Source organism: Athalia rosae, chromosome 3 (assembly GCF_917208135.1).
Source record: "Athalia rosae chromosome 3, iyAthRosa1.1, whole genome shotgun sequence".
Taxonomy (NCBI): Eukaryota; Metazoa; Arthropoda; class Insecta; order Hymenoptera; family Athaliidae; genus Athalia; species Athalia rosae.
Window position 1 is genome coordinate 2,974,879 of NC_064028.1, and position 12,079 is coordinate 2,986,957.

Here is a 12,079-nt window from a genome sequence, read left to right on the forward strand (position 1 = left end):
AACGCGTTTGGAAATAATAATAACAAATCTGTATCTATGACTTTTTCCGTTGCAGGAGAGGAAGTAAAAATCTGCGCCCGCTGTGAGTCATGGATTTTGGTCTAGCGATCGCACCACCTCGCCGCACGCTACACAGTTGAAGGTGAGTGTGTCCCGCTACCGCGTCATATGTTCGTCCCAATGGTCCACGGATACGGACCACCGGATTAATTTCCGAATCTCGCCGACGTCCGGCCTGCAGATGAGATTTCGCCCGAGTACCACCGCGAAATTCGCAAGGATTTGGTAAAACGGGGTAATAAAGAAAAGGGGCGCTCGAAAAGAAAAACCCGGCCGGGCGACGAGGCTCTATTTTCCCCGTTGTCTAGACTACGGCGCGCGTCTAGACCAGAGATTTTTTCGTTCGTTCCAGGCTTTGAGCGCGATCCTGTACAGATTCCAGGCTCCTCGTTCTCCGCAAAATTTCCACTAGCTGATACCGCCGGTCCGATTCGCATCGCGATATTATTATTCTTCTTCTTCTTCCACCGCGCGTCCACTTTTGCCTCCTAGAACCCCCTTTCTGTGTCTCTCTCTCTCTTTTTTCATTCTTTTTTTTTTCTATTTTATTTTATTTTCTACCAGTTTCCTCTTTCCGCATTCCTTCGCGTCAACCCCCCTTCTCCGCGAAGAATTCGGACTCCATTTCTCGCGCGGCCGTTCGCAACATCGAGGAGGCGAAAATTCTATTCTATACCCGAGCGGAATGAACGGGAGACGAGCGATATTAACGAATGAATGAATTTACGCGTGCGTGCGGCGATGGGGAAGAAAGAACGAAAAAATCAGCGGCGACAACAGCGCGAGAAAATGAGACGGACGATGAAAAGATGCGTTCGAGGGAAACTGACGAAGGAGTACGACACGCGAAAATTCAGCGCTTTGTCGCGTGTGTTTAACTTCGACGGATTCCAACCCAGCCGTGTATTCCCACAGCACTTCGTCAGGTGTACATTCGATCGAGAAATATGTACCTGTAAAATTTTCTATCGAGCTTTCGAAATCGGGGCATCACCCGGCGGACGGACGGGCGGGCCGCCGCACCAGCGTACGTACGTCGAATGTGGGTTAAATTGCAGCCGGGCACAGCTGTGGAATTTTTCGATAACACCCAGCGGTCGTATTTATAGAAAATTTTACAACGCGGTCGGTCGCGTTCGCGTTCCGCGGATCGGGGCTGACCGGGTCGAGATAAATTTTTCACGCTCGCGTTCGACGAAAATTGTCAAATCCCATCGCGGTCGATTCGTCGAAATCTTGGACGTAAGGTCGAGAAGAAGTCGGAGGGGCGAAAATTCGCGTTCGCGACGAGGAGGATGACCACCGACGCGTTGCGCGGTTACAACTCGGTGAAACGCGGATGTTGCTCACCGTGGGTGTTTTGTGAGAACGCGGTGCTCTCCATTTCCATTTCGCTCCATTATTTCGCCTAGGTGTACGAGAACCGCTAGCGATCCTCCTTCGTCCCCCCCTCTCTCTCTCTCTCTCTCTCTCTCTCTCTCTTCTCATCTCTTCTCGCCAGCCTCATCGCTTTTGCTTCGTTATATTTCATCACTCCGGCGAAATCGTATGTTTCACGATTATATCGCGTCTTATTTTCCTAAACGCATTTTTTTTGGGAAAAGAAACAAATTTTAGTTCAGGTATATCATCTCGTACCTATTTTATTTCTCTCGTTTTTTTGTCGGCGGCTAGGATCGCCTCCGATTTTCACATACTCTGAGGATCTGACCCGAGCGGGGTCGCGACTCTTTGCCCCCCGCAGGACGCTCGTTTTCCGCTGTGTAGTCTGTGTGGTACTTTCGACGAGTTTTACGGTACGCGATTAACTCGAACGTTACCGTTAGACAATTTCGTGCTTGACCTATCCCATCCCGTCCCATTTCGCCGAGTGACGTCACAACACCGCGTCCCACGCAATTATCGGTATCCGCAGCCGAGCAATATTCCAGATACGTGAATCGCGCTTTGGATTTAAACGCGACGACGATAATTATACGTGTATAGACATATCTTGTAATTAGGAAGATTGCTGTATACACGCAATGGATGTTCCTCGGCGATTACGCATTTTTTTTTTTATATCCTCGCTGATCGTCGTACCTCCGCAACGACTCGGATTCCTCGGAGCTTGACCCAGGGTCGATCGGATCCTCGGTGTTTTCTCCTCCACGATTTTCAAAGAAAGTGGCGTTTAATTTGGATCGAAATTTGAAAAAAAAAAAAACGCAAAAACGAGAATCGGAATAATAATAATAATAACGAGTCGCTCGTCCGGTTTTTACCGTTTCGCGTACAGTCGCTCACCTTCAATGTTGGTGCTCGCGATAATCGATTGTCCTTTATACGTACGTATATATTTGCGCGATATCCGCTGCGCCGCGGGTCGACGTCGCCTCGTGTATACATTGAAATCTTTGTAAATAACGCGTCCTGTTTTTTTTTTTTTTTCTTTTTTTTCAACACACCCGATCGGCCGCGACCACCCCCCCCGCCGCCCCCCCGTTGTAACGTCGCGACGAATTTTTTTTGTCGTACGAAAACAGGCGAAACGTAGAAGGACGACGCGCGACGGCGGCTGATCACCGGCTAAATGTTATCGCCGCGTTGGCGGGAGGTATATAATGTATACTTTGGTATAAGGAGTACGGGGAGAGTTTACGGAGGAATTCTTCGCGAGGGGCGATGCCTCGCGATCGGTCCTGGGACAAATGTTAGGGATGCCGGGGAAGACGAGCGGATGAGGCGGACTAAGGGATTTTTCGGGGAGACGGCGAATTTCAGTCGTCCGCTGCAGACTATATGGATTTATATGTACCTATATGCGAATGCCGTTGCGGAAAGCTGTGCGCAACCACCTTTACACTCCGCTTACCTCCCTCGATCCTCGCTCCTTTTGTTTCCCCCCCCCTCCCCCCCTCCCCCCCTCTTCTCCCTCTTCTTCGATTGGTTCGCCGCGTTTTTATTTTCGCTTTTTCGTCCTCGCGCTAGATCGCGTTGGTTGAGCGCGCGTTTAATTTATTACATTCGCCGATTCCTCCTACTTTTATTCTCTCCGTCCACCCGGAGTCCACGGCGAGACGTTGGACGTCGGACGTTGAATTCGTTCGTTCGTTCGTTCGACGCGATGAAATCGACGACTCGGAAGCGTAATTTGAGATATTGGCTTGTTTTTTTTAGCGGGGCGATTAGGCGATTACCGCTCGACGGTAGCCCGACGTGTATCTAGGCGAGATAGAGCGTAAATAGGGGTACGGTGTACTTTATATCGACGTTCCCCCTTCCTGCGGGGATCGTCCGACCAATTCCCGAAAGGCAATCGTCCTTATTATCTACGTCTTTTCCTCCTCCTCCTCCCCCTCCTCACCCTTCCCCCTCTTATCGCTTTGCGTACGACGATAATAAAGTTTTCAACTTTCAAACGGTACATCGTGCCGCGGCGGGGATCGTTTAGCCGATGGAAAATGTGAAGGAAGAGACGACGATTTTCATCAACTATCGTTAGGATCTAGTCAGTTTTCATCATTTCACCCCTCGACCCCCTTTATTTTTTCTTCTTTTACCTGTACGGTATGTACCGGAAAGTCATTCACCCCTGTCACAATTGGCGCGCTCTCGTTACGAGAAACAACCGGGGTAACTGATTACTCTCGTTCAATTCCGTGATCATCGTTCTTCTTTTCTTTTTTTTTTTTTTTCCAAATTTTACTCTCTACGAGATATATAAAAATTTCGTTTTTTCGCCATAGAACGCGGTGCCGTTACTTTTCTAATTATATTTGTAATATATCCCTGGCGTTCGCGTGTATACGTACGTACGTTTTCGTTGTTTTATAAATAAACGAAAACTCTCTCGCGCCTGTTGCAAGTTATCGTCGAGTTCTCTTTCGCTCGCTTTCTCTCTATTTTATCTTTTTTGCCTTTTTGTTTGTTTTTTTTGTTTGTTTTTTGTTTTTTTTTTGCTAATTCAACGGACCACCACCCCCATTCAGCATATTATTCGTCGGTGCCCCTCTTCCCCATCACCCCGCGGTTTTCGCGGCCCGTGTCACCCCCCCCCCCCCCCCCCCCCCCTTTTTTTTTCAAGCTCTCGTCATTCAACAGACGTGATTGCCGTCCGCATATTTTATGAGCTACCGAGGTATATCCATGCATAGCCGGAATTTGAAATCAAAGTGCTTTCTTCCCCTCCGCATCCCCTTTATTATTACCGGTACAACTCGCTTATTCTCGTACGGCGAAGGGACAGCTACGTCGATACGGGTACCCCCGTACACCACCTACAGTCGCCGCTGCAACCGAGAATCGTTCGATTGAAATCGGGATTTGTCGAAGACGGGGAAAAAGAGGGAAAAAAAAGATGGAAAACGGAACACGGTATCGATTACCGGGATCATTGAGAAAAAAATATTCACACTCGTCCGCAGCTCTTATCCGCTTGCGTTAGACGCACGCGAGTCGCGTCAGTTTCGCGTTACATTAGCGCCGGTGTATCGAATCGGGATGTGTATTACCTATAAATACCCGGGGGATTATATCGGTGGGGGATTTATAAAATACGAGTACACCGGGCGTATATAGCGTGTGAGTTTCAGCAGAAATCCTATGCACGTTTTGATAGAAACTTCGTATCGGTGAGAAACCGATACGTGCTTATCAATTTATACCCGGAGCTTAGCGATATCCGTTGAATTTATTTATTTCATTTTATTTATTTATTTTTTTTTTTCACCGTCACCCTCAGTAGCGCGAATTATTTACAAAAGCTGCCAACCCGCAGTCGCTACGATGCATCCGAAGTGCTCGACGACTTTTAATCGTTCGATTAATTTATTTTTTATCCCGGCTTTCCGGATTATCTCAATCGGCGTCGCACCTCGATTATTTACAAATTGTCGAAATTTTTTTTGCAGATCGGGTCGTCGATGCCTCATGGCGCGTGCTGGAACTCAGCGTTGGAGGAATCCCGCTTCGGAGTGAGTATAATAGAGAAATAAAAACATATTTCCAAGACCCCCATTTTTTCTTGGTGTTATAATTTACAAAGAAGTTTGACGAAAAAAAAAAAAAAGAAAAAAAATCACCCAACGAGGGAATTTCTATTTATTTTGTTCGTCGATTCGCCGTTTTCATCATCGGATTTCGCATCGGATTACCCCGTCGCGATTGGAGTTTATCTTGGTGCACCTAGCGGTCCAATTTAACGGGGGGCAGGTACGCGAGCCAGCCACCCACCACCCCCCCCCCCCACCGCTCCTCTACCTTCCGCGCGTGTCATTAAAATTAAATACACCGCTACCGTGATTTTTCTGAATGTTTGAAAAACCAGCGGGGTACTCCTCTCTGCTCGGCTCGACTCCGCTCTCGTTAAAAAAATTTCAAAGAATACAAAAATGACTCGTTAAACCGAGGGAAACCCCGAACGCACGCTCGGTTTTAACGCGCGGGCGCACGTACCGCGACCTACTCCACCCCGTGTAACTGTACGAATATCACGGCTACGGGGTGCTGCGCGCCAAAGGTGAAACGTTCGATCTACCCGTCTGTATAATCAACGAATATAATATAGACGGCGAAAAATAATTCTAATCGATCGATAGACGCGAATTATTTCGATTATTCGATTCGATGCACGCGCGCCACGCTTTTCTGATATAGCGTAAGTCACTGATGTCCTTAATCGCGTCACGCGGAGTAAACGTTCTCCAATTAGTGTGTATCGGGGTGAGGAAATTTATTATATCCAATTACAATCGAACGAACGGTCCAACGACGTTATCAAACACATTTCTCGATCGTAAGAATTTTGCCGTACCTCCTTCTCCTTCTCCGGGAGTGCGGGGAGGAGGATGATGAAGAAACGATCGACGGGGGTGAATGGCGTTGATTTTTTTGTTATTTCGAAAACTAGCGGTGAGAAATTTTTTGCACAGCAACGCGTAGGTATACCTATACCGCGCCATACGTATAACGGGAGTACATCGTGGTGTAGGCATTACGTACGCCGTCTCGTTCGATGTTATAATACACGGCAGGCAGGCATCCGCTGTCGTTGGCGATCCACCCTCCAGCCTCGTAGCGGGTACCCAACGGACCACGAAACTCCATTACTCAGCTCGTAATCAGACCTCCGCGAATATTCCGGGGTATTCGAGGTAATTCGGGAATATTTCGGGGAATGAGAAGCTGTGTTTAAATTCACTGGCTCGCACTCGCGCAGGTCGTTTCTCTCTCTCTCTCTCTTTTTCTCTCTCGAACTCTCAACCTTCAGGGTACGTAATTACGTATAGGTGAACACCGCACCGCGTAAGGTACGGCGACGGCGACGGCGCGGTGCTGTATGGGGTTGGCGTAACGATACCCCCATGACGGTGGGTTACCTTCGCGCGTATAAGTCTTCTCGACCAGCGTGGGCGTCGTAAACAAAAGCAGACGGAATTATAACCCGGGCTTTTCACCGACGTTTTCGTACACGTGCGGCGTGGGGATGATTCTCTTTTCCCCCTTTTTTTCCCCTCGTTATTCCTCTTCTTCTCTTTTATTCTCTTTTTTTCGCGAATTCGTTCGGTTATTCGTTTAGTTTTCGGCTTCGCTTCGTTTGCGATTCCCGAGCTCGTTACGTCCGACGGTGAGAAATTAACACACCTGGACATAGAAAGAGAGAGAGAGAGTCCTGCAGGTTCAAATGGGTCGGCAGGGTCGCGCTCCTGCTTCCCGTGACCTAGATCCCGGTTTTGTCCCATCATCGCTGTACACTGCTCTCTCCTCTTCTCTTCCTCTCGATCCTCTTCCTCTTCCTCTGCCCTTCCTCTACCTTCCTTCCTTCCTTCCTCGTCCACATTCTCTGCATGCGCACACGGAGGATCAGCCGGATAACGAGCCACCCACCCCCCCCCTAGATCCACCCTCTTCCTCGTGTCCTTCGCACGAATCCACTGCGACCGCGCGCGTTTCGCGTTACACCTACCGTATAGTGTGGTAAAACCCCTGGACACGGGTCCCGGACAACCTTGACACAATTTCCAGTTTGTTTGGTGTTGATATCAACGTTGATAATAAAACGCTTCGGAATATCTGCACTTTGCTTATACACACACTGCAGTACCATGTTCAATGTCATCTTCGTCGCCGTCTACGTTGTTATTATCATCATTATTATTATCATTGATATTTTGGGCGCGATTCCGTGATATGTATTCACACGATACGTGGAAATGGTGTGGAGATGGGGTGAAAAATTTTTGTAAAATCCTTTTATCGCGTAGAAGAAGAATAAAAAAAAAAAGAAAAGGAGGAAGTAAAAAAGTGCGAGTAACCACGAAGGAGAATCAGGTGGGAAGGGGATGTGTAAAGTCTCTGAAGTCGTTTTGGTGGCGCGTTCGGTTTCTTTGATAGAGAGAGAGAAAGAGAGAGAGAGAGAGAGAGAGAGAGAGTAAATTCGTCCGAGAAAGTCTTCTCGATAAGTTTAGAAGAGCTTTTCCTCCTCGATAAGAGCTGCCGCTGCTGCTGTTGCCGGAGCCGATGCCGAAAGTGCGACGGGTTTAAGGGTGCGAAAGCGGCACGGGGAGGGAAGTCGACACTCGACGAGATAACAAAGTGAACGCCGTGAGTCGTCAGTCAGTCAGCTATTTTAACAGTTTAACCGAACGTCGCGAAGTGGTTCCCTCGTCTTCTCCGTCCCCCTCGGACTCTCCTTCTCCTCCTCGTTCTTCTTACTCTCTTCTCCCGCTGCAGGTAAACTCGCGAAGCGATTTATTTTCATCCCTCTCTCACTGTTTTGATAAAATCTGATCGCGTGGGATATCGTCCTCGTGCGCAAACTCCCATCCCCTCGCTCCTCGTACCTATCGCTACATTACCTCCTACGATCTTTTCATTGTAATCGGATTTTTATGGTATTTATTTAATTCGCTTAAGCGTCTGATTCTTCTCACACATATCGCGCGTACGTAACCGTAGCTGGTACGTAGAGTCATATCCGTCGTACACCTATGTATTTTGTATATACATTGCCCCCTGCAACTGTAATCCGCATTTTCATCCTGCGTAGAAATGCCATCTTTTCTCTGTACCGAATGATGAATTCCTCTATACGTTGTGTACATTACACGCGTTTTCATCGACCCGCGAACTACGCTACGTACGCCCGTTTACGGTACGCCCCCGCAGTGTTGGCATTTAACGAACCGAAAACTTACAGCGTAGAGATAAGGACACAGGCCTTTGTTGAAACGTCGTACGTACGTACGTGCGATGGAAGATTTTACACGAATCTAGAACGTTCTTTCGGATCGGCAAAAAGTTAACGTCAACGAATAGAAAATTTATACAATATGGACAAACGGACGAATAAATAGATGAGAGAAATCAGATGGAAAGGTACGAACGTTCGAGTTCGTACACACCGGGTATACGAATACCGTGTATACGTAGGTAGATAGGTACGGGGGTACACGTGAACGGTGAAAAGCGTCGGAATACCTCATACCATTCATTTCTGTATGATCTGCGAACCACGTTCAGGAGCTGCTGATACGTTGATCCGGAATTCCTTCTTTTTTTTTTCTATACATATTTAAACGAAACTCCTCTCGCTCTCGTAAATACTGATTACACACTTTGATCCAGACGTCCTATAAAAAAAACCGAGAACAGGAAAAAAAAAAAACAGAAAAAAAAATATTCGAATAAAACATGTCTGCTAAATTGAAAGAGATTTAAAAGCGACCGTGTATATAAAAAAACATAAAATTACGATATACACCGGCAGTTTATGCGTATTTGATTAAATGATCCAATTTATTAATGCGAGATGTATATCAACGGCTAGGGTGGGTTGAAGAAAATTATTTTTTTTCTTTATTTTCTCAGCATGGGCTGATTTTATGTGTGATTACTCTTGAAGAACGAAAAAAAAAAATCGATCTTTGAGCAAAAAATTAATCATTGTTTTCATTGGGTTCAATATGCTTTTCCGACGTATTTTGACCTCAGGAATTCGAATCTCGAAGAAAAATTGACCTATCTCTAAAATTGACCGAGTTATCGCCAATTTTCAGCTTTTTGGGGTCAAAAATAAAAAATTGATTTTTTAGTCTATCTAGATGTAATTTGAGCTCAGGAATCCGAATCCGGAAGAAAAATTGCTCTATCTGCAAAAATGACCGAGTTATCCTCATTTTTTCGCATTTTTTGGTACAAATTTGAGGATATCTCGAAGGGAAAAAATCGTAGCTCAATTTGGACAACGGATTCGTGTTCCTGAGGTCAAAATACATAAGAAAAGTGCCATACGATCAATTTTAAAAAATAAAAATTTTTGGTCAAAATTTGAGATTTTTCCAAGGGGTACCCCTTACGATTTTTTCAAATTTTGGTCAAAAATTTTTATTTTTTAAAATTGATCGTATGGCACTTTTCTTACGTATTTTGACCTCAGGAACACGAATCCGTTGTCCAAATTGAGCTACGATTTTTTCCCTTCGAGATATCCACAAATTTGTACCAAAAAATGCGAAAAAATGAGGATAACTCGATCATTTTTGCAGATAGAGCAATTTTTCTTCCGGATTCGGATTCCTGAGCTCAAATTACATCTAGATAGACTAAAAAATCAATTTTTTATTTTTGACCCCAAAAAGCTGAAAATTAGCGATAACTCGGTCAATTTTAGAGATAGATCAATTTTTCTTCCAGATTCGGATTCCTGAGGTCAAAATACGTCAGAAAAGCATATTAAACTCGATTAAAACAATGACTTATTTTTTGCTCAAAAATCGAATGTTTTTTTGGTTTTTCAAGAGTAATCTCACGTATAATCAGCTCAGGAATCCAAATCTGAAAGCCAAAATCATCTACTCGTGCAATCGATCGAGTAATCATCAATTATTCGCTGTTGGGAGCAGAAAAATTAAGACGTATCGATTGGTTTTAGTCGTAGACCCACTTTGAGTCGTCGCAATCCATGCATGGGTCGAAATATTCGAATTCTTCAATTCACCAGCAAACCCGAGCTTTGCTGGAGTCAGCGTAGCTAGCAGCGTAGCGGTTTGTTGTGGGACGTCACCTCTGCTCAGCCCCCAAGGTGACGTCTCACAACAAAGCGCTACGCCGCTGGCTACGCTGACTCCAGCAAAGCTAACAGTGAACGAGTAAAAAACAATCATAATCATAATCGACAGTATTTAGATATTTTCTATGATTTTTGACTAAAAAAAAAATTTCGTTGCCGCAAGTACCCCACCTGATTAATTATTTATTCAAAAACCGAGTAAGCCACGTCAAAATATCGAGTAAAAAATTTTTTATTCACCTGGTTCGATTGAAATTTCGCACAACGAACGTACGTACGTAGGCCCCCGCCACCCGGAAAATTACATATCTCGCTTTATGTTTGGCCGTTAGTTTAACGAACTGTTTGCTCGCATAGGTATCTACGTACCTGTAACTACACCGGTTACAACTGAACCCAGGTAAAGTTGCGGTAGTATATATCTATATTCATACGGATCATAACGTTCGTCGCTGAGATAGAAATTTTTCGACAAATATCGCTAATGTAGGGTCATTAGTGCGGAAAGGACTATCCGTCGGAGCTTCGTTAAACCCGGGGGGGCGGGAGGGGGGGGGGGAGGGGAGGTAAATATAACCCGAAGCGAATGGTAGCGGGTGGCATTAGTTGATACAATGCGGGAACGGGTCGGAAACTCCTCCGGTTGGAAACTGTGCCGAACGAACGCTCGGATTTGCTAACTAGCTGCCGGCGTGTGTGCGCGCTCAACGTATATCGCCGGTAGATCGTTGACACTTCCTCGAGGACTCGTGATATCCACCGGCTCCTCATCTCCTTCTCATCTCCTTCCCCGCGGCACTCCGTCTTCGCGTTATTGTCGCGATACGTACGACGGGTGCAGCCGGTGCAGTCCGATCCGACCCTCGCGTTTCTACGGGCTGAGGTAAACAATGAAAATTTTGTAAGGTGGGTGTGTTTCGCTGGTTCGCGTTAATCAGTTCCGTAAATTCGAGAGAAACCTGCCGCTCGTGCGCTCGCCGGGTAGGTGAGACGAAGAAGAGAGTCCGGACGAAGGAGGACGTCGTCGGGTACCTCTGGAACCGTAACCGCGGTAACGAGGAGAGGAGATGAGAGCAGATGAGATGAGATGAGATGAGAGAATCGCGCTCCGTGTAACGCATAAAAGGTGTACACACCAATGGAACGCTAATGATAACGTATAATTGCAAGAACGCCGGTAAATGCGGCAACTGCACTACCCACCCCCTCCCCTCCACCCCCCCGCCTATTTTCCCATTGTCCCCGAGTATACGTTGTACGGCGAGTCGGGCTGCCGGGGGAAGAAGAAGAAGAAGAAGAATAATTAGCGAGGATGAGTTAATTTGTACAGGAGATAGAAGAGGAGCCGGTGAGGTAATTATCCACCCCGCCGCTGTAACCGTGACTCTGTAACGCTGCGCCATTTATACCCGACGTACTGTACTGTACTATATATATATAATTCTCGATGCGCTGCCGTTCGAGTTTACATCACCGCGACATCGATTGTGTATCGAGTAAAAACCCAAAAACGACGCTTCATATACGCCTAGCGTGCAACCGTTTACCTACACGACCGCTGCGAACCCATTTATCAACCACCCGAACCGATGCGCGGCGTTGCGGTTAATTTTAACAAAACGACGATGATTATTCTTTCGTCGGTTACGTGACGCGTTAACGTCGCCCCGTCGTTGCGACGTCTCGCGTAATTTTTTTCTACGTTTCGCCCACTCTTTTTACCGACGTTAACCCCGAGGGTCGCTCAATTATTATCGGCGTTGTAAAGCGATAACGACGGGAAATTTCCGACGTCTGAGTAGTCTAGATTTTTTTCTTTTTGTTTTTTTATTTTTATTGCTCTCGTTCCTTCGCTTGCGCGGAACAAGGTCTTAACAAAGTATAAAGTGAGGTGAAGTTTCCACCCTAATGATAAATCACATTCCTTTCTCTCTCTCTCTCTCTTTTTCACGAGCCCTGGTCTCCCCG

General features: G+C 46.3%; 1 protein-coding gene across 5 annotated transcripts in view; it reads left to right on the plus strand.

The window, feature by feature from the left end:
• Positions 1-12,079, plus strand: part of LOC105686691 — a 33,907-nt gene that overhangs the window by 2,918 nt on the left and 18,910 nt on the right. For all 5 annotated transcript variants that reach the window (XM_012401743.3, XM_048653103.1, XM_012401747.3 and 2 more), the window contains exons 2-3: positions 56-142; positions 4,953-5,015. In XM_012401743.3, coding sequence (XP_012257166.2) covers positions 4,972-5,015 — 44 coding nt within the window. In that variant the 5' untranslated portion in view covers positions 56-142; positions 4,953-4,971. The remainder of the gene's footprint in view (positions 1-55; positions 143-4,952; positions 5,016-12,079) is intronic.